General features: G+C 40.7%; 1 protein-coding gene across 4 annotated transcripts in view; it reads left to right on the top strand.

Moving 5' to 3' along the window:
• Positions 1-23,747, top strand: part of FARP1 (FERM, ARH/RhoGEF and pleckstrin domain protein 1) — a 246,455-nt gene that overhangs the window by 28,377 nt on the left and 194,331 nt on the right. For all 4 annotated transcript variants that reach the window (XM_073664173.1, XM_073664174.1, XM_073664175.1 and 1 more), the window contains exon 2: positions 12,914-13,118. In XM_073664173.1, the coding sequence (XP_073520274.1) occupies positions 12,948-13,118 (171 nt within the window). In that variant the 5' untranslated portion in view covers positions 12,914-12,947. The remainder of the gene's footprint in view (positions 1-12,913; positions 13,119-23,747) is intronic.

Below are 23,747 nucleotides of genomic sequence, written 5' to 3' on the forward strand. Positions count from 1 at the left end.
GGAAAGTGCTTGTCAACTTGGTCACACTATATAAATCCATGCAACCAGCATGGATTTATATAGTGTGACTGAAAGAATGTTAAAAAATAAAAAATAAATAGTATACTTACCTTCTGATGGCCCCCGATGTCCTTGTCTCGGCTTGCCGGCAGCTCGCGGTAGCTTAAAGGACCTGCCGACGTCAGCGGTCGCATGACCCGTCACATGACTAAATGACGTCATTGCAGGTCCTTGAGTCCACTGCGAGCTGCCGGCAAGCCGAGACAAGGACACTGCGGGCCATCAGAAGGTAAGTATAATATTTATTTTTTATTTTATTCTTTTTTTTTTTTTGCGCGTACTATGGTACCCGGGTCCAGAGGATAGTCTCCTCTTCTCCAAACCCGGGTACCATCCGCACATTGAACCGCATGATATCCGCATGATATCCGCATGTTATCCGCATGTACAGATCCAGTGATGCGGATTCCATGCATTCCAATGCAAGTCAATGGCGGCGAAAACGCTGCTCTTCCGCAAAATAATTGGTAGTGCTGCCGATTTTTCCGCAGTGATAATCCGCAGCATGTGCATAGCACATGCAGGTTATCATTGGGGAACATGTCAGACCTTCTACCAATCGTTTTTTAAGCGTTTCTGCAGCGGAAAACGCTTAGTGGGCGCACAGCCTTAAGATGCTTTGTCACAGATTCTTGCAAGTATAGAAGGTGACACTGCTGGACCCGCACTGGAGTGTCATGATCTGGCCGGTGTCTGTCAAACGGGCCAAACATTTTTGCAAACTAAGCAAACCTTGCAAAATCATTTTTGAGCTTGAAGAGTTTTATTTTTGTCCTTAAAGTAGTCTGCAGTTACTTGTACGAACAATACCCTCACATTTGTGGCCACCACAAAGGGGATTCTTTGGAATCAGCAAGTGAATACATTAAATACAAATTACACAGAAACAATGGGGAGAATAAAGGCATGAATGCTTCATTACGAGGCAATTATGCTAATTATTTTCACAAAACGTTATTGGTGTGTAAGCATTTGCTTCTGCAGGGAGCGTGGTCTGTTTCAGTGATTCATGGCTAGTGCAGTGCTGAAGGAGCGAAAGTTACAGGTTTTCCCGGCATTCAAAATTGATGGGACTGTCATTGGGATAGGCCATCAATATTAAACTGGTGGGGGTTCAACCCTCGGTACCTACTCATTAGATGTTTAAAATGAAGTTCCCACACTGAGTTTTTGGTGAGTTTTTAATGCTGCACAAAAAAACATAGCGTTCTACAGCTCCAGCAAAGTGGATGGGCTTTATAGAAATCTCATGGCCACTCTGTCCCGACCCATGGTGCGTGCTTGAAATCCAAAATGTCAGTTTCTCTCTTTTTTTCCCTACAGATTTGCATTACATGCAGCAAATCAGGAGGTAAAAAGCACAAATGCATGTAATCGGCACATGAGGTTTTTAGACAAGTACCAGGATGTATCAAAAACAAAGCAGCTTTGTAAAAAAAAACACTCTCAAAACGCCAGAAATCTGCAACATCAAAAAGTCCCCAAATACTCATTGTAGGAACGTAGCCTTAAAGGGAATTTGTCAGTAGGACCAACTCTCCTTAGCCGTCTATATGGGTATATAGGTCATAGGAAGCTGAATAAAATGAAACCTTGATATCTGCGATCTGATATTTTATTCCAAAGAAATCCACGTTTTTCTTATAAATAAACGAGCTGTTAAGATCTATGGGCCGGACACTGATCTCCCTGAGAATCTGCCTCTAATGCTGTCAGTTTGGGCTTGTAGACTCACAATGAGATCACATTCACATGTTTCACCAGGAGTGGGTGAAAAATACACAAGTGATGACGTGTTTTTATTTATTTTACTCTCTTATATAGCACCATTAATTCCACAGTGCTTCAGACATTATGGGCACTGTACCCATAGGGAATCTAGTTTGTGAGCCCCAATCAGTAGGTCTTTGGAGTGTGGGAGGAAACCGGAGAGCCCGGAGGAAACCCACGCAAACACCGGGAGAACATACAAACTCCTTCTATTATACTTTTCCCCTGATTGTTCCACTCCTGGTTTTGTCTTACAAATACTGATGTAAAAATACTGACCAAATACTGACCAAGTACTGAATGTGGCTTCAGGACAACACTTACATCCATAATACGATTACTAAAATGTGTCCTTGTTACTGCTGGCTGAATTGGATCTTCCCTAGGCTTCATACTGTTCTTTTCATTCTTCAACATAAGGCTATGTGTGTAGTAGATTTGATGCAGAGCGTTTTTGCCTCTCTGGCAAAAAAAAACGCATGCAGATTTACATGCGTTTGTTCTGCCAGAGAGAAGCGTTTTTACATGCGTTTTTTTCAAGCACTTTTCCAAGCAATCACTTGGAAAAGTGCTTGACAACTTGGTCACACAATATAAATCCATGCAACCGGCATGGATTTATATTGTTTGACCAACTTAGATGCTTTAAATGCTTCATCTATAGTAAAAAAAAAAAAAAACCTGTATACTCGCCTCTCCAGTCTCCTCCCGGCGGCGTCCTCTCTCTTCGGCGTCCCGCGGTGTACTGGCAGGACCTGCGGTGACGTCATTTAGTCAACTGATGGTCACACGACCATCACCTGACCGCTGACGTCAGCACTCGCGTGACCATCAGCTGATTAAATGACGTCACCGCAGGTCCTGCAAGTACACCGCGGAACGCCGAGGAGAGAGGACATGGCCGGGAGAAGACCGTAGAGGTGAGTATACAGGTTTTTATTTTTAACTTTATTTCTTTTTTTCACCAGGTGGTAGCCGGGATGAAGAGGAGTTGCAGTCTCCTCTTCATCCTGGGTACCACACGCACTGCGATTACGCCGCAAATTTATTGCCATTGAATTTAATTGAAACGCAGCAAATCCACATATACCTGTTGGTTTGCTTCGTTTCAATGTTCCTCAATGGCCGCGAATTTGCGGTATAATCGTGGTAGACATGGTCATGCTGCGTTTTGCAACGTAATGCGAGTTTAGCGCGCTAATTAGCACAGCACATTCGAATTCACATTGCTTTGCATGGCAGACGGTTTTACAAGCGTTTTGTGGCCGTAAAAACGCTACAAGGACGCTACGTGGGCACATAGCCTAAGAGTTTGCTCCAGAATAGATTTCTTATTGAAGAGTGGTGCACTCCTGGTGTGAATGGCTGTATAAGGCCTCATTCACACTTTCAGTATTTGGTCAGTATTTTACATCAGTATTTGTAAGCCTAAACCAGGAGTGGGTGATAAATACAGAAGTGGTGACGTGTTTCTATTATACTTTTCCTTTGATTGTTCCACTCCTGATTTTGGCTTTATTTTTTTTTTATTACCCAAAACGGACGATTTTGTATACAATCATGTGAACCCAGCCTGAGCTAGGAGCATTATGACCCCCCTGCTCATTCATTTCCTCATTCCTTACAAAGCCGTTTTGCCTGTTCAGGTTAACTTCTTTACATGAGCACAAGACTGTTTTCGGTCTCCCATGCCCAACAGGAGATGCAGGAGAGAAGAGCTGATCTTCAAAATTAAAGTGCAAAATCATAATACAATTCAAGCTACTAAACCACTAGTACAGTTGTGGCTGGCAAAAGTTTTGAGACTGACACAAATTTTGATTTTCATAAAGTTTGGTATTTTTATATCTTTTAGTCAGCTATTTGTCAGGTTAGTACAATTTTAAGCATTTCATAAGTATTTACATCTTATCTTGCAAAATACAACCTGGTATGCTGTATATCTTCTTCTGGGCCACATCCTGACTGATGGCATCCTATTCTTACCTAATCGGTACTTGGAATTTATCACAGTTTTCTGTGTTTTTTGTTTGTCCACCCGCTTTTTAGGATTGACTATGGGATTTAGATCTAAGGCATTTCCTTTCCATGGACCCTACATTTCAATGTTTTGCTTACTGAACAACATAGTCACCAGTTTTTCCTTGTGACGTGGTCTCCATCATGCTGGAAAAATTGTTTTTCATCAGCAAATTGTCCCTGGATCGTTGGGAGAAGTTACCCTTAAGGATGTTTAGTTACTATTCTTTATTCATGGCAGCATTCTTGGGCAAAATTATAAGTGAGCCCAATCTCTTGCATGAAAAGCTACCCCACACATGAATGGTCTTTTGGGATGCTTTACTATTGGCATGACTCAGAACTGGTAGTGCTGATCTTTTCTTCTCCAAGCATATATTCTTCCAGATGTCCCCAACAGTCTGAAGGGGATTCATTAGAGAAAATAATTTTACCCTACTCCTATGCCGTCCAATCCCTTCCTTCCTGTTTTTCTTGAAGAGAAGAAATCTAGATGTTCGGAACAAAGCTCCCAATAGGGTGATTCCCTATGGAGGGAGAGTAGGTAAGTGCTTGGTTAATGCTCACCTGGTGGGAGTTGTGAAAGGCCCAACTCCTATGTAGGCATGAAGAAAAACAGCTGCTGCCCCAGGAAATATTGGATCCAGTCGAATGAAACCCGTAAAGGTGGGCTGCGCTGCTGGAGTAAATAGGTTCTTTAACAATAATGTTTTTTTATTGTTTTTCACAAATTGTGAATAAAAAAAAAAACCCTTCTCATTGTTGACGAATCATTTTACTCCAGCAGCGCAGCCCACCTAATGTGTTTCATCTAACTGGATGGAATATATCTTGGAAATAAGTGGCTTCTTTGTTGCCCTTGACCAGGCCAATTGCCAAAAGCCTTCGCCTCACTGTGGGTGTAGATGTACTCTTATACCTGTCTGCTGCCTTTGAGGCCACGTTCACAAGTTCAGTATTTGTAAGCCAAAACCAGGAGTGGGTGAAAAATACAGAGGTGGTGACGTGTTTCTATTATACTTTTTCCTGTGATTGTTCCACTCCTGATTTTGGCTTACAAATACTGATTTAAAACATTGACCAAATACTGAACATGTGAACATGGCCTAAAGCCCATTTGTTGCAAAGCTATAATGACTGCACTTGTTTCCTTGGAGGCAAGTATGGTTAATAAGAGAAGACAATTTCAAGCACCAGTCCCCTTTAAAAGCAACCAGTCTGCTTTTATAATTAAATCAGCATGATGGTGTGATATCAGATGCCTTGTTCTTGTTAACACTTTCTTCTGAGGTGATCATTATGCAAATGATCGGCGCCATTTTTTTTTTCACATGCGGACTTTCCTCATAGAGGTTAGATCTATGGGGAAAGCTTGCATGCGGACCGCAAGAGAAATCGACATGCTGCGGTCTGGAAAATCACGCCGCATGTCAGTATCCACAGGTGCCCAGAGATGCATAATAGACATGGGACTTCTAGAAATCCCATCCACTATGCTGTAACATCTGGCCGCTGCGGGTTTGACGCTGCATAACACGCAGCGGCTTCTGACCGTGTGCACGTACATTTAGTTTGAGAATTTATGTCACTTGTAGTCTCCATCTTGGACTAATCTTTGCTGCTTTGAAGTTGTATTTTATGTTGCCCGGCATTGATTCATGTTCTGTGTTCGTCTATGTTTAGTGATGATTCATGTAGATTTTCATTTTGTGTATTCCATCTTTTTTTTGGCTTGCTGATTGTGAGCTTCCTTACTCGCGCATGTGTTCTCTAAGGCTCACTCACTGGCTGCAGTCCAAGACGAGAACATTCAAGTGATTGTCTGTCTTGTTGAAATTTCCATGCCTCAGGAAGGGAGTCTTCATTTTTCAGCAAAGGTGTATTGATGGCCAGACAGAAGCGTTATTTCTCTAATTTTGCATATCAAAACAGAGATTGTGTGATATTTTGACAAACATGAACCCAGAAAATGTTGGTTTTTTTTTGTGTTTAATATAGGTTGATTTACATGTAGTGCAAATGGGAAAATGTCTGTGTCCGTTCACTTACAAAAAATAAATTTTTTAGCTAATGTAAGGTCTGTTCGTGCTAGAATCATAGCTTCTGTTATTACCGCAGCAAGGTTGGGATGGATCCTTTTGTCTTATTGATCTTAGCAGGTCAGATGGCATTGACCGGTACTGGCTTGTCCTTATTTATTTTTCGCTTTTACATGAAAAAATTACTTTGCTGACTAAACTTTTATGGCCGTCCAAAAGAAGTGGAGACCTGATAGTGATTGAATATTACATTCTGATTCATCCCTTCACTTACTATGCCCGTTCACCATGATGTGGTTGTACAGTGCAGAGCCAATACCAGTGTATAGAGTTGTTTGCACCATTAGTAATCTGCACCTTATGTGGTACAACACTACATATTTTTCAATTAGTGTCATGTTCCAGTTTTCAGCACTGAATTCAAGGATGTTTGTAACATGGTTCTATATTACAGACCAAAGTGTGAATGAATCCTTAAGTGATGCATGCAATGTTTCCTTTCCACATGTACATTGTCCATTTTAGGACATGATCAGATATCAAAATCAAACATCAGAATGATGTCAGTTTGAGGCTAAATACCCTGTCTGAGAACTGATTTTGACAATTGTAAAAATAATAATAAAAAAAGTCACTGATGGGACTTGAACCCAATAATTCTGTCATTGTGATTCTGATGTTTGAAGAAAGTCACACATCAGACTCACACATCAGACTCGCACATCATTTGAATTTGGCTTGCTTGCAGTCTGTGCATAAGTCCCAATGAGTTTCAATCAGGTTTGCACTGAAAATCATATAACCAAACAGAACTCTTAGGTTTCTTCAACTGAGTTTAATAGCTCTAGTTAGTGCACTGGTTTCTGGACACAGAATTTTGGGTTCAAGTCCCATCAGCAAACAGTGACTTTTTTTTTTTTGAATTATTATTACAATTGTAAGGATCACTTGTCAGACAGGGTATTTAGCCTCAAACTGACATTCTGATGTTTGATTCTGATATCTGATCATGTCCTAAAATGGACACTGTACACATGGCGATCATCTGATCTTATAACTAATTTTTCCTTTTTCATGTATGCAGTCTTATGGACTTGGACCTCTGTAGGTGTAGTTAACTGCTTAAAGGGGTTGTCAGGTCACACCATATCCATCCATAGGATGGGTCCTGAATATCAGATTGGTAGGCGTGTAGGGCACCTGGCATCACCACTGATCAGCTGTTATAAGCTTGGTTCACTGCTACAATGCAGCTCCATTCAATGTAACTACGTCCTGCTGCTGCCCAAGCTTATAACAGTTGATCAGTGGGGATGCCGATTGCTGGACCCCCACAGATCTGATATTGACGACTTCTTCTACGAGTTGGTCACTAATATCTTGTGACTGGACAACCACATTAGTCAACTCTCTCTGCAATTATCTTTTTTATGTTTTTTTTCTTTCTTTGAAACTTTCATTGATTTTTTTTTTATAGAAATTACAGCTTCAAAGGTATAACAATTTTTTTTCTAAATTTGCCTTCTGTAATGAGCAATTTTTAATGCAGTTTCCCATCTTAGTGAAGGCTTATGAAGAGGATATGCTATTACATGATGACTGCTAAAGGTCTGACCTCAGGGACCACCACTGATCCAAAGAATGAAGAAGCAACAGTGCTAGCCTTAAGTTTTTCTGAGCACAACAGCGCTCTTGGCCACCTATATGTGCAGAGAGCTGCAGTCAACTCCATTGACTTGAAAGACGTGCTGAAGGGGATGGCTGGGAAGAAAATTGTTAGGGGACACTACTCTTAAAAGGGTGGTCCGAAATACAGCATAAATTTAATTTTATTGTCATAACCTAATCTATATTCTAACATACATTAATTAAAATTTTACTTTTAATTCAGTTTCCGTCACAGGGGCGGTGCCAGCGCTGATTCAGTCATCAGGTCTTTACTCCTCTTTGGTCAGACCTCATCTGGAATACTGTGTACAGTTTTGGGCACCACATTTTAAAAAAGACATAGACAAACTGGAGCAAGTTCAGAGAAGAGCGACCAGAATGGTGACTGGTCTGCAAACCATGTCCTATGAGGAACGGTTGCAGAATTTGGGAATGTTTAGCTTGCAAAAAAGAAGACTGAGAGGAGACTTAATAGCTGTCTACAAATATGTCAAGGGCTGTCACATTGTAGAAGGATCATCTTTATTCTCATTTGCACAAGGAAAGACTAGAAGCAATGGGATGAAACTAAATGGGAGGAGACACAGATTAGATATTAGAAAAAACTTTTTGACAGTTAGGGTGATTAATGAGTGGAACAGGCTGCCACGAGAGGTGGTGAGTTCCCCTTCAATGGACGTCTTCAAACAGAGGCTGGACAGACATCTGTCTGAGATGATCTAGTGAATCCTGCTTTGAGCAGGGGGTTGGACCAGATGACCCAGGAGGTCCCTTCCAACTCTACCATTCTATGATTCTATGATCACTCTGAGAATACAGAGGGGCTACTGTAACCGCCCCCCAACCCTGACGGACAGCTGGCCGCAGTGCAGAGTCAGTGTCAGTCAGGGCTGGGGGTGCAGTTACAGCCACCTGAGCAGTGACTGCGCCGCCCCAGTGACTGAAACTGAATGCTGGTGGGGAGAATAAAGTTCATTTTCTCCCCGCTGCATTCGGCTGCATGCAGGCGCCAGGCAGGATAATAACGCTATTAATCTGCAGGTTAATAGCGTTATTTCTGGTGACAGGTTCACTTTATGCTGGATAAGCCCCTTTAAAGTCTTTTTTCTCAACTTGGTAACATCTATCTCCTGAATATCTGTATGGTGGGAACCTCCCTAATCCTGAGAATGAGACTCTGAAATGCCCATTAGTGCACAAGCCCCACCACTACATTCGTTGTCTGTGGAACTGCTGAAGATAGCCGTGTACAGCGCTTGGTTATGTCCAACAGTCCAGTCGCTAATGATTAGAGCAGTGACCTGCATTAAGCATTTCAGAGCCCATTTTTCAGGATTTTTGGAGTCCCAGTGGTCATAAACCATACACTCAGCTATCGCAAGTTATCTATTGTGGGTATAGGTGATAGTTTGCCAAGTTTGGAATAACCCTTCAAGTGATGCCATATCATTGAAATATGCCTTTACTTACTGAGTGAGCTAATTTTTTCATCTGTCTCTTTCGGAGCAGATTTTTGACTACGTGAAAGTTCAGCTCACCTTTCATGTGTTTTGTGGTCATTCAGCATTCATAAAAAGACAATCTCTCCTTCAGGAAGAGCTTACTGATGGATACGTAGTTAACTCATTCTGCAGCCAGCAATGTACAGTGAAACTAAAGAACCTGTAAATGGTTCAAAACTTATATTAAAATCCTATTTTTAGCCTAAAATGCATGTATTAAAGTAAAAAAAAAATCCCAAAGGTGCACATAGTTATTAAGCTAAACGCCAAAGTCCAAAAGACAAGTACGGTAATTCAACACTCTTCAACAGATAAATAGGTCAACACGATCCTGAACCTCAATTTACGGCTCAGAAACAAGGAAGAGGAATAGAAATATATATAAAAAATCACATCTTTATTAGAAAATTAAAAATACATATTAGATAGTAAATAAAAGGGAACCATTTAACTCGTCCACATATAGACTTCAAACAACACAATTGAAAGAGCTATGACTCCAATAATCAACAGTCACAAAACCAATAATAGATCTTAAAAAACTGCACCCACCAAATGTATATTCTGTCTGAACCTAATCTTCTACCAGTAAGAAGTATTAAAAGCCTGACAAGTGGGCCCTATGAGAGAGATACACACTACTGGGCAAGGCCTATCATAGATTACCTGGGCAGGCCATAATAAAGTGCATAGTGCAACAGGATAAATCGTCCAAAAAGCACAGGTGTAGGCCCACTGCCCATTCATAACAGTTCTCTTAAAGAGTATGGAGCAGCAATGAGTCCATCTAGATAAGGTGCATGATATGGATGAACAGTGACAGTTATAAGCAGCACGAAGGCAAGGATTTAGTGGCACTTACTGTTAGCTGAAAAGTCTATAGGTGTGCGGACCCCCGACGCCACCATTTAGCCATTGCTTCTTCCGAGGGGCCTATCTAATATGTATTTTTAATTTTCTAATAAAGATGTGATTTTTTTTAATATATATTTCTATTCCTCTTCCTTGTTTCTGAGCTGTAAATTGAGGTTCAGGACCGGGTTGACATATTTATTAAGTTGTATTAAATGGGGAATTCATTTCTTGCCCCTTTGGAAATAATCTTAGGTCCTGAGCGTCTGTTCAAAATGACTGTAGTAAGATTTCATTTAATACACCAGTGCTTCTCATAGTAGATAATGAGATGCGTCCCTCTATGGTCCCGTGCCTGCTTTCATATTCACAGCAATTTTATTGCAATTGGAATGAACCCGAACAATCCAAGCAATTGCCCAAACTCATTGCTATGGTGGACTCGCATGCCGCAGATTTTGTTGGATAAATGCCTGCAGCTGTTCCATTCATCTGTTCAGAACTTGCAGAAGTCCATGTGAACGCTGCCAAAACAGCTGCATTACAATAGATTCATTTCTGCAACAAAATCTACTTTGTGTGAATCTATCCTTTGGCCAGTTTTCCCGGTAAACACCTTTTTTCCCCAATGTGTTTTAACCAAGGTGGATGTGATTTCAGGAAAACTCATGCCCACTGGGCACTTAAAGACGCGGTTCACCTGTGCATTTTTTTTTTCCCCATAGGCTTCTATGGAAGCCTAAAAAAAAGCGTGTAAAAATGCAATTGTGTTTTCGCTCTAAACAATGCAAGAAAAAAACGCTACTTAAAATCTGCCCAAAAATGCATCACAAAAATGCTGCAAAATTGCAGTAATTGGAGCAGATTGCTATTGCATATTTTGGTACAGACAACTGCAGAAAAAAAAAAACACTGTGTTCCTGCACGTGGGAACAGGGCCACATAGTAGTTGGTCATCCTGCACTCTATAGCTGCAATACTACTATAATTACATTTAAGAAATGCAGTGTATGCTAGTAGTGCTTACAATAACTGCAAAGTGTCACTTGCGCTGCATTTAAACATGTGGACAGCGGCTGTTAAATGACTGTTGATCAGCTACATACAAGCTAATCAGCCGCCATTTAAAGCACCACTCCAGCTTTTTTATTTTATTTTACCTCTGAAGTGGTGCTACTAATCTAAGTTCCCTGCCCCTAGTATTATACTTACCAGGTGCTGTCTTCATCTTTTATCAGAGACACTCCGGTTGTTCTTCTACAGGTTGTGACCTGCTGGAGTGATCCAGAAGTCACAACTCAATATAAGCCTATAAGAGCCAGCTAGTAAATTTGGAAAAAGGCATATACCTAAAAAAGAGATGCTATCTCTAAATTTGACAAGATATGGGGTCTATGGATAGATGGCTCTGGTTTGACATCTTAGGGAACTGAGGAGATTTCGCCTCGGCTTGCTTTGAGTTACTTTTATATGATGCCTCAAATTAAACTTCTTTGAAAATTAATAAAATGTTATTAGTACTTCCACAAGTTATATGTAATTGGATTGACTTTTTCTATGCTCAAATATTTGTTCATCTAATTATGCTGGTTTTGCAGAGCCAAGATGTATAAATAACTCATGTTTAATGCTTCTTAAGGCTGGGGGTGGAGAACTGTGTTTCTCCAATGTTTGTCTGGTTGTTGTTGTTTTTTTTTTTTTTTTACCTTTGTGAAAATCTTTATAAAAATTAATAAAAAACATTTGAGTAAAAAAAAAAGAAGCCTATTAGAGCCGGAACGACTATTTCATAGACTTACATTGAGAGCTTGTGACAGTTAGTTCTGACTTTTGGTCCGTAAGAAGTGGCGGTCACAAGATGATAGCGAAGGACCAGAGCATCGCAGGGAACAGCTGAAGATGGCAGCTGGTAAGTATCGTACTAAGGGCAGAGACCTTGGATTAGTGGCACCACTCCAGCGCTGGAGTGGTGCTTTAATGGCCTGTGTCGACAGGCTGACCATAATTAATTATTTTCAATACTGAAGCGTACAGCCTTCTGTTAATGGTTGTTTTTCTAGTTGGGTGTCATAAATGTATATGGACTGTCGGCAACTGTGCCACACATGTAAATCCTGCTTCTGCAAAACAATTTGTTAGGACTGATCAGTTTTCTTAGGTATTTTACCCATCTGGCGATTCTAAAGCCTGTATAACTGCTTAGTGTATAGATGCCTGAGTTAGAAATCTGTGATTATTTCCAAGGCTGTCTTGTTGCACTGCCATCCATGTAATCACATCTGGAGTACACGTGTGCACCCTCTCTTCTCATATACTGCTCACATTCCTTCTTTGTCTCCAGATTCAAAGCCTTAATTAGGTTTATTTGGCTTTCTGCTAATAACCGACGGTCTTTTCATCCGGTTGAATTAGATTTTTTTTTAAGATCCATTTTCCTACAACTGATTATAGGGATTTGGAGTAACAATCTGAAAAGGTAGTGTTTGGTTCAGTGATTTAGGCAAAGGTGCACATATGTTGTGTGCAAAAAAAAATGTGGCTGTTACTTCCGCTGCTTTTTGTTTTTCGTGAGAACAGGGCCTCCTACAGGCCAAATGGTGTAAAGTATAGTGCAAATTTACGCCAGCCCAAGCCTGCCATATATTTTACTTTCTGCCACACAGAGAGGCAAAAGATTCAACACATTTATTAAGAAGTGTATGCCTCTTAATAAATTTGTCATGGCATGTTGCTCCAGCCAGCTCTTGTTTAGGATCGGCAGATGAAGTAAATTTGCGCCTAGATATTTTTCAGTGATTGGTCCTCCACTGACTAGCTAATCAATGTACTGGCTCCTGCACGGCGTGGCTGTATCTGTAGCTACTTCTCGCAATAATACTGTTACCTTTTAAATATTTTATTAGTAGCTTTTACAACCGGCCGTTTCTAGAATTCTGCTGTAACTTAGTTTTTTACAATAACTGGTTCAGTACTGATGTGCCGGTCTTTCTCTCTTCTTCACAGTGGCACACAATAAGAGGTAGAGGATTTCCAAAGGATGGGGGAGATAGAGCAGCAGCAGACCGCAGCCTCTCGGCTAGGTGCTCCGGAGAGTGCCGGGATCAGCACTTTAGAACATGGAACCAAACCACCGCTGTCACCACAAGGCAAGTCTTATCCATTCAAAGTCCAAATGTTGGATGACACACAGGAAACCATTGAAGCTCCGGTAAGTGCTTTAATTGCTTTCTAAAGTCTAACCTCATACTTGTTTGCAGTCTGGATCAACAGACTGGAATTTGATAACAAGTAATGTTGTCATTATAGCTTAAGTTACTAACAAACCTGTACATAGAAGTTGTCCCAGTCTATTGTGTGGATATTCTCGAAGATGGTTATTCTAATAACACCTGAACAGTTTGCACCTATGGTTTTTACTATTAATGTACTGAAATACTATTTTGCTGAATGACTCCTGCTGATCAAACTGTTCCTTCCACGCTTTAAACCTATAGACAGTTGACTATAGTGAGTACTGCCTATTTGTGGTCTGGGACCGCAGGTTAGGGGGCATAGAGGCTTACTCCATATGGATTGGATTCTATGAATTGCTCACATCTAAAGATCACGGTTGTGCAAGGGAGCAAAGGCTTCTGAACTGCTTAAAGCAGCACTCCAGCCTTTTTTTTGTTTTTTTATTTTACCGCCGTAATAGTGCCACTAATGTACGTTCCCTGCCTGTAGTGTTATACTTCCCAGCCGCGGTCATCTTCTGTTTCGTACCCTCCAGTTGTAGTTTGTGACCTGCTCCAGTGTTCGCTGGGCGAGACAGAGGTCACTTCTCAATGTAAGTCTATGAGGCCAGAACGAGGCTGCCATAGACTTGCATTGAGAGCTTGTTACCGTTACCTCTGAGTTCCGGTCAGCCAGGAGCTGCAGTCACAAGATGATAGTCAAGGACCAGAGTGGTTCTGGGAAGAGCTGAAGACAGCAGCTGGTAAGTATATTACTAGGGGCAGGGAACGGGCATTAGTGATATCAATTCAACAATTAAATAAAAAAAACGTAGGGGTGGTGCGATAAAGGAGTTGTCCAACACATTTTATATTAAAAAAAAGGCGCCATATGGGTATAAAAAAGAAAAAAAAAACAAACGATACTTGTCTACCGGAACCACAACACATCGTTACCTATGTCCCCAAATGGTCTCCTTGCTTCCTCCCTGTGTCCAGTGCAGGATGTCGTGTAACCGGCTTCAGGCCTCAAATTCCTTCCACTCTGGAAGAAGTAATCTCTCTGCTCAGAATGTGAAAGCTGCAGGTGATTAGTGGTCACCGATTGGCTGCAGTGGTCACGTGATGTCACCTGGAAGAAGTGAGGAGACTTTTGGGTTACACAGGCAGCAATGCAGTAGAGTGGTGAGGTTTTGGGAATTGAGTTTCCATTACTTGTTTTTTTGTTTGTTTTTTAATAGCTCTACGGACTCATTTTTAATATAAAAAATGTAGTGGAGAAAAAAAAAAAAAGATTCTCGCTGTTGTTTCTCCTGCTTTTTCTGACAAGTTAATATAGCGCGTATTTGATGCATTTAATGTACAGATTTAATGAATACTTGCATCTTCGCACAATATGGAATTAGGAAAAATGTTGCGATGCCTTGTTTCATTGTGTCTGAATCTTTATTGTGTAGCAAGATGTTGCGTGCAAATGTCTAGAGCTTATGGAGATCCGTTCCTTCTCCCTTCTGTGTTGGAAGTGAAAGGAAAAGCTGCTCTGAATACAAAAGAAATAAAAGAAAAACCAAGGTGCTTAGAGCAGCTGTCACGGTAGAATATGGTGCACATATATAGGGAAAATAGGGCAGCATGGGCACCAGTGCATGGTGGCGGTACATTGCCACTCATTCTTCCAGTCCAGTGTTTGCCAAAAGGGCACTCTTGCCATATGTCGGGTGCATGTGGAGGGTCATATAGATATGATGAATACACCAAATGGAAGTAAGCAAGATGTGACAAAAGTGTGGTCTGAACCTATCCTTAGCCCGTGATTGCTGAGAGTTTTCTGCCTGTTGCCACCTCTATTTGTGATGTGTTTTGCCTCTGGGGAAAAAAATGATTGCTTTGAAGCACAGACAAAATTACTATTGATTTTCCTATGAAAAGTCAATGAAATAAACATGAAACAGTGCTCCACATTTACACTGTCTGCTAGAAATGGTGACAACTATAAGATACATATCTTTATATCTTCCTGTACAGTTTTAAATAAGTTCTCGCATGTATTTGCAGACACTTCTTATACAAGATCCACTGTCATTCTGGGAATGTTCCATACAAGCATTAGTCTCATTCAATGGTGCTAATTTGCTTAAAGGGCTTGTGTTTATTTTTTTTGTTTTTTTTTAAACGTAAAGGCATGTATTTAGGGTTAAAAATAAATTTGCAATTCGGTTTCATTCACAATTTTGCACTCTTTTACAGGGTTTTTGTTATCCTGCTTATTCAACTTTGATGTGGTCTGTAAATCAGCTGAGCAGAGCTCAGAATAAGGGCTATTGGCCGTGTTTTTAGTCCGAGTGCGATCCGACAAGACATCAGATCGCACTCGGACCAATGTTTTCCTATGGGGCTGTACACATGTCCGTAAAAATCACAGCATGCCCAAGTGTGGTCCTATCGCACTGCACTCCACCATGCAACTCAATGAGTCCGTGGAAAACATTGGACTGCACTTGGATGACAGCTGAGTTCAGTCCGATTTTTATGGACTGGCAGAATGGAGAAGATGAAGAAATTTTTTCTTTTCATCTGAGAAAATTGGATCACACTCTGATCTGATCAGAGTGTGATCAGCATAATCAACCTGATTCTTTCAGATGAGAGAATATACATACACTCGTGTGTCCCTGGCCTAAGACAGATTAAATAATTAGAATCTCCACATGACTGGCTGTTCGTCTAACCCATCCTGCAGCTTGCACTAGACAGTGCAACACAAAGTTTATACAAGGCAATCAGTGCAAAATTGTTAATGGAATCCAACTATAAAAATTATTTTTAGACCAAACAATTGTTTCCAAAGTTGGAGAACTCACTGTGATACTGACAGTAAATCTGAACACCCAATGTTGAGGATTTGGAGCCAAAGTCTGTGTCTGAACATATGACAATCTGCGTCCCATGCAAGAAAATGTCCACGAGAATAAATCGCATGTAACTTATTCCCATGGATTCTGCAGCGAAAAGCCAGTGTGCAAGTTATCGTACATCAACGATTTCCAAATGTGTTTTACATGGCGTTAGCTGCACATAATATTCTGACATAATTAGACAATGAAATGGAAAGCACATTAGCACGCAACGACAACAATGTGTGAATCACCTATACTGTAAGGCAAACACAGGAGCATGAGCTCATGGAGCGGTGAAGCGCCAGGACAAACAGCACATTCAGGAAAATTAAACATTTCAGTGTCGCAGCAGACAACGCAGCTGAATAAACACATGTCCTAACCCTGGTCAATAAATACCTGCTGTTTACTGCCAGTGTCCAACAACTACTGCTGCAGCCTGCCTGACTCTTCCCTGCCATGAAAAAGTCTAGCCTTACTAGTTATCTGAAAACTGACAGATGACTTTATAAGGGCTCAGCTAGTGTAGAAATGCACTATGTACATTCGGGACGTTCAGATCAGGCTGCATGGATGGCGACCGCAACCCGCGTGGGTTACAAGTGGATTCCCACCTTTACATATTTCATACATGTCAGATAGATGCAGGTTTTGCCTATGGGATTTGGTTGTATATAAAGAAGAGGGGTCCCTCAACTTTCTTCCTGCCTGCTGGGGCCACTGTCACATCCTGATGGAGAATAAGTGGATTTGGCAGGCACTTCATGGTCAGTATGGCTCGGAAATAAGTGAGGATGTCGGAGTCAGTACCCCCTATATCAGGCATATCGTGGATTTGCTATAAATTTGTATGAGAAGAACACCATAGCTTAAAAAAAAAAACAATCCCCACATGTGGCCATTGTTCCTCCCTGGCTATAACAATGTAACACCAGGTATTAAATATCTCAAATCTTCGATGACAACATGTTAAAGCGGTTGTCTCGTGAAAGAAGTTAAGTGATAAGTTATAGATCAGTGGAGGTTTGACTACTAGGACTCCCACCAATTACCAGAATGGGCACTTTTATCCCCGTTATAAGGGAGCGGCAATGCTCCACTTCATTCATTCTCTATATGGATTACAATATTTCTACACTGTATGAGCTTTGTCTACTTAATTTGTCTAGTAATAACCAATCCCTATGCAATAGACATAAGATATGTTAAACACTGAAAAACATGGGACTTAAAGAAAAAAAACACCCCCTAATTAATGAATATCAACCACACACACACACACACGTATATGTAAAAGTATAATTATGACTCTTACATTTCCTATGTATAGATTACTATGATACAAGGCACAGCTTTCGGTAATCATAAATATTCTGAATTGTCAGATATGAAGCAATTGCACATTCCTATTGTTACTGATGCTCAGACCACTTCTTGGGCTCATATCAAACCTGTATATGGCAGTTTTTAATCTTTCTGTATTAGAAATAGTTAAAGAAGTTGTCCACTACTTTGACATTGATGCCATATCTGTAGTTAAAATTCCCAATAATAAGGATCCTATTATTATTATTTGCTGCCTTTTCCATTTGTTGCAAGATTTTGAGTTGTTAGGAGGCTTATCAATTAGCAGCTTTCCATTATTGCCAACCCCATGTGTATTTATCCATACACTATTACAGCGCCCCCAATGTCATCACTGAGCGCAGGTCTTAAGTTGGATTTAACAAAAATACACACCCCTCCATCTTTTTTTTTTTTTTTCTCTCCTGTTTTTACTGAATGTGGTGTAACCGTCCACATTTGTCACCCAGGCATGGTGATCATCCATCCAGCTTTATAGAATTCCCACCACATCATGCATTGATTGTAAGACCTTCGTGTTCACCAGCCGACATTTAATACTATAAGCACATTTATTACTCCTAATCACCTCCCTACTTTCCTTGTAGTCCCAGTCCCTCCTAAATCCTCATTAACCCCTACTGTCTCCCTCTTTCAGTCTGCTCTATTCCCTTTTTGCACATCCACCATCCCTCCCCCCCAGACCTTTTTTTAAAGGCTCTTCCAGTTATCTAACCACCCATTGAGGTACAGCCCGTCCCTACCGTAGAGCCTGTATCCAGCAGATAAGTCGGCCCAGGTGTCCATGAACCCAAACCCTTCCTTCCTGCACTAATTTCGAAGCCACTTATTTATCTCTCTAAGCTCCCGCTGTCTTTCAAGTGACGCTCATAACATCGGCAGCATTTCTGAAAATACCACCTTGGAGGTCCTGGACTTCAGCTTCTCTACTAGTTCCCTGAAATAATTTGTAAGGACCTAACATCTCCCCTCTGACTTTGACATTGGTAACAATGTGTATCAAACCTGCTGGGTCTTCCCCAGACAGCAATCTGTCTGCAATATGCAATATTCACGGTCAGTGGCAGATGACCACACTGTCCACCCAAGACAGAATGACATTGTCTGCACTAATATTTGCCCAATCCCAAATTTATCACACTGGAGTCAAGGGAGTCAGGAACAGTTTATTGGTATAAGTTTGATAATGGATCTGGTAGTGTTGTAATGACTTTATGAAAGCAAGCCATGACACTAATGTGAACGGAGTCTAATTTCAATTGACAACTTGTCCTTGAGTTGTATAGTTCGGCCCCCAGTCATACATGCTCCAGCAATAGACTTTCTGATATATTTTCCACTATGCTTCCAGATGACATTGTATGTCTTCAAGTGTCACCTGTAGGCGGGAAAATACCATGTTTTCTACTTACGAAAAGTTATAGATTCACCTGCAGACTGAGGGAGTACAGTTTTGTACTTCCTTAAATATATGACCTCTAGTTTTGCTAGCCTGTCTTCATTCATTGTGACAGTATTGTACACAGTCAGGTTTATGTAGAACCCTGAAACTGTCCTGCCTTACACTTTGTCATAACATTGGCAAGATTGTATGCCAATGCTCGCTCTCCGCAAATATTAACACAAATGAAAGCAGGGCACGTAAATGTGATCTCAAATCTACATTGGGAACCGAAATACAATTATGGTAACCTGTACAGTATGCGTGTGTGTGTTTCTACAGTTGAAACCAGTTTACATATACTGTATAAAAAGACACATCTGCATGTTTTTCTCAATATCTGATATGAAATCAGAAAAAAAACTTTCCTGTTTTAGGTCAATTAGGATTACCATAATTTTTTATATTTTCCAAATGCCAGAATAATGAGAGAGAGAGAGAATGTTTTAAGGCATTAAATCTCAAATGTGATGTCACAGGAGGCTGGGGATGCACTCACTTCCCTGCAGCATCCATTGCACCTCTTGGAACAGAACTTTATCAGGGGGCAGCGCTGCAGTGAGGCTATGTGCCCACGATGCAGATTTGAAGCAGAAATTTCCTGAGCGTTTCTGCATCTCCTTGGCAGAAAAAACGCATGGGGATTTTTCAGCGTTTTTACATGCGTTTTTACATGCGTTTATGCGTGCTTTTTTTTCAAGCGATTTTGAGCATAACTTGGAAAAGGGCTTGACAAGTGGGTCACACAATATAAATCCATGCAACTGGCATGGATTTATATGGTTTGACCAACTTAGAGGAAATTTCTACTTCAAATGCTGCATCTAAAGTAAAAAAAAAAAAAGAATTAAAAAGTAAAAAAATAAAAAACCTTATATTCGTCTCCTCCCGGCAGCATCCTCACTAGTCAGCTGATGGTCACGCGACCATCAACTGACCGCTGACGTCAGCGGTTGCGTGACCATCAGCTGACTAAATGACATTACCGCAGGTCCTTCCAGTACACCGCGGGACGCCGAGGAGAGAGGACGCCGCCGGGAGCAGACCGGGGGCTGCAGGAGAGGTGACTATATGATTATTTTTTTTTATTTTTTACTTTATAATTCTTTTTTAACTTGCAGGTACCGGGGTCTCCTCTTCTCCAGACCCGGGTACCATCAGCGCATTGAACCGCATAACATCCGCATGTATACATGCGGATGTTATGCGGTTCAATGCAAGTCAATGGGCGCGATTTCGCGGCGAAACTGTGCACAAATTGGTTGTGCTGCGGAATTTTTTTGCAATGATAATCCGCAGCGGAAATTTCCGCAGCATGTGCACAGCACATGTGGATGATCATTGGGATACATCCCAGACCTCTTACCAAGCGATTTTAATGCTTTTCCTCGGCGGAAATGCATTAAATCCGCATCGTGGGCACACAGCCTTATTCACTAGTTTCTTGCATTGCCGCCCCCTCTAAAGATACTGTATCCTGGGTAATGGATGAAGTAGGAGAGGTGAGTGCAGCACAGGAACTCTGCCTCCATCTCCAGCACCTCCTCTCAAATGAAATGTCTCAGGAGGTACAGTAAAAAAACAAACACATTTTGGGGTTTACTGTATAGATAAAAATATTAAAGTATTGTGTAATAATAATAAAGCTAATTACAAAAGTGGTTAGGGTGTAAGGATAGATATTTAGAAAATACATTTTAGGTGCCGGACCACCCCTTAATGTTTTGACAAAGGAAGTACTGAACCAGAATGACACTTTTTTAGTTTGAAATTGTAACGGTTTGGGTTTTGCAGATTTTTTTAATATCCGCCTTGAATACACTATTCATTTTTATCCTCTCATGGAGCCTGCTCAGCTGTAACCTGCTGTTTCCTCGCACACTAGAAGGTGAATGCTTTGGACTGCTTGATAATAGTTTTGTCAATACTTGTTACAGGATTTTTTATTTTCCGTATTGGCAATATTAAACGACCAGCAAGAACCTTCAGCCAATGCACAATACATCTAGAAACTAAATAAGCAAGAGTGTGATGTTCGTCTTTTTCTTTACAGAAGTCCTGAAGCCTCCCAGTGAATGTCTTATTAGGCTGTGTGCCCACGTAGCATTTTTCAAGCGTATATGCTGCGGAATTTCCGCAGCGTAAACGCTTGAAAAACGCATGTATATCCGCACCCCATGTTCCCCAATGGGATTCCGCAAGTTCTATGCACATGCTGCGGATTTTTCCGCAGCGTTTATGCCGCGTTCAAAAATCCGCAGCATGTCATTTAATTTTGCGTTTCCGCAAGCGAAATTGCCTTTGTCCAATGCATAAAAAACGCAAGGCAATTCCGCATGTGGAAAACGCGTGATAAACGCGCGAAAAACGCGCGATAAACGCGTGCGGAATTCCGCATGCGTTTTTCCGGGAGAGGGCTTGCAGAAATGAAGCAGAAATTTTCTGCTTCATTTATGCAACGTGGGCACATAGCCTTATAAGGTTTTGGTTCCTGCTGCTGATCTCGAATGCTCCTTCCCCTTAGACAGTTGTTAGATAAACAAGTATAGAATTTGCCTCGGCATGTGAGAACCTGGATTTTTCATCGATGTCATCAGTCTGACCTTGATACAGCCATTGTTTTCTATTGATTTACTGTAACTAAAGCGAAATAAACTTATTTGCTATAAAGAGACATCTAATACCATTAGTTATCGGACGTAGAGTAGTGGTCACTTCAAAACAGAGAGTATGTGTTTTTCCCGCGTTTGGGTGAACTTTTTGTTTTCCATAGCTATGTAACCAGATTAATTAGATGTGAGCGAAGTAATTCCTCTTGCAGCTGTAGTGGAATCGTTCTCTTATGCTTTGTGGTTTTGTGGGAATCTGGGATAAGAATGCTCTTATTTTCTCTTTGTCTGTACTGGAATTATATGGCAAAATATCAAAACTACACTACTCTTGAGTATAGTATAACCACACATACAGGGAATCTAGTAACTCAGAAAGTGGTATTCTGCAATTATTCTTCATGAGTGGAGTAACTGCCTGCTAGGAGGGTACATTCAGGGCAATGACAGAGAGCGCATTGAAATCATATTGTAGGGGCATTATTCTATGGACGCATCAGGTGAAGAAGCACAATCATTTAGAAGTGCTAAGGCTCCTATAGTTGAGATATTGGAAGTTTTAATTTAGCAAAAGTGCTTTTTTCCTTGTTTTTTTTCGCGCGCTGTTCTCATAGAATCATAGAATGTTAGAGTTGGGAGGGACCTCCAGGGTCATCATGTCCAACCCCCAGCTCCATACAGGATTCACTCTTTATATATCTATACTCTTATATATCTATACTCGCTGTGGCAGATTTTACCTTTGATCTGATTAATCACGATTGATACAATAGTAATATTTTATATGGCATACTTTGTGCAGTGTCCATACCTTGATGTCCAATTCTTCTTGTAGATGTTATTGTATGTTGACTACAAATCTGGATTTGTAGAACCGTCTGGAGTTCAGCATTTTTTTCTCTTGTAAACCTAATTTTTGGACCATAATTGCAGGGCTGTGGAGTCTTGAGTCGATATAAAATGGACCGACTCCTAAAATATATAATAAATTGGGTACAGTAGTTCAATGCAGTTTGTGGGTAATATTTTTTCATAAGAATTTGGGAAAGTTATGAAATGTCCTATAAATGTCTGTCCTATTCCTGATCTAAGGGTCTAGACTTTTAGCTGAGATGAATCTGTGCTACAGTAAATTTATCACTTAAACATGAGCCATGTATGAGGGAGTCGTGGAGTCGGTGTCATGGAAATTGAGGAGTCGAAGGTTTGGCTTACCGACTCCACAGCCCTGCTTAATTGTAAGGTGGCAGTCCAATGAAGAGCAGTAAAATGAAGGTGGCTATTACGTTATACACTACACGTGGCTTTAGCAAGGTTATTTGTATCTTTACAACCAAAATGATGGGGTAACAAGCCTTGTACTAGCCATCAAAGAGATCTTACTACCAGCAGCAGTTCTCCAGTTAGATTTGTATTCACAAAATTATCCCGTCTTGCTAGTCAGGGAAGCGATATTTTGCTATTCTTGGCTGTAACTTCGAGGCTTTGTTGACCATAATGTTGGATCAGCCCAAAGAAAGTTTAACAGGTAGATTTCAGGGCTTTTCTGAAGCATCGCTAGTGAAAAATTGTGTATCGAGGTCTTTATTTATGTTTTTTTTCTTCTTTCCTATATATTAAATCTGTGTTTCAAATTTCATAATTTGTATAATTTCGTAGACAAAATCCTTGCACCTGTAGCCATTCTTCAAATTGTCAGCATGTTTTACTAACACAAGATCTGTTTTAATAGGGCAGGTTACAGACGCGAATGCTTTGCGAGTTGCAGATGCAGAACTTTGCAAGTAGTGAAGCGAGTCAGCAGTGGGAATGGCTTTTTTGCTCTCAGTGCTTATAACAACCCTCACTGTAGACAAGACAAACAAAGCTAATCTTTATTGAAATGCTAAGCATTTCTACTGTCTACTTCCCAACATACATTTTACTGATTTAACCCCTTTAGTTAAATGCCGTTGCTCCCTGAAGGTTTCACACATGCACAATGTTTCATGATGGGTGTATGAAAGCTATGAATTACTCATGTAGACTCCAAAACAATTAGACTGAACGGCCCACATTTATTAAGCAGTTTTGACTAGTAACTGTGCCTGCCATGTCACAAATGCTAAGGTGCAACATTTTAGCTGGAATTGTTGTGACTTTTTTTGACTCATCAGATTTGGGAAATGACAAATAGTGAGCACAGTCTCCAAATGCCAGATTTTTCATGTGGAAATGGCATAAATCGATACCTGCAAACAGTATGTGAACATTTAATTGACGATCACAGAGCAGTTTTCAGAACACCATCACCATGGCCCCGATTCATCAAAA

Source organism: Phyllobates terribilis, unplaced genomic scaffold (assembly GCF_046119375.1).
Source record: "Phyllobates terribilis strain yellow unplaced genomic scaffold, ASM4611937v1 Scaffold_2__4_contigs__length_985480577, whole genome shotgun sequence".
Lineage (NCBI taxonomy): Eukaryota > Metazoa > Chordata > Amphibia > Anura > Dendrobatidae > Phyllobates > Phyllobates terribilis.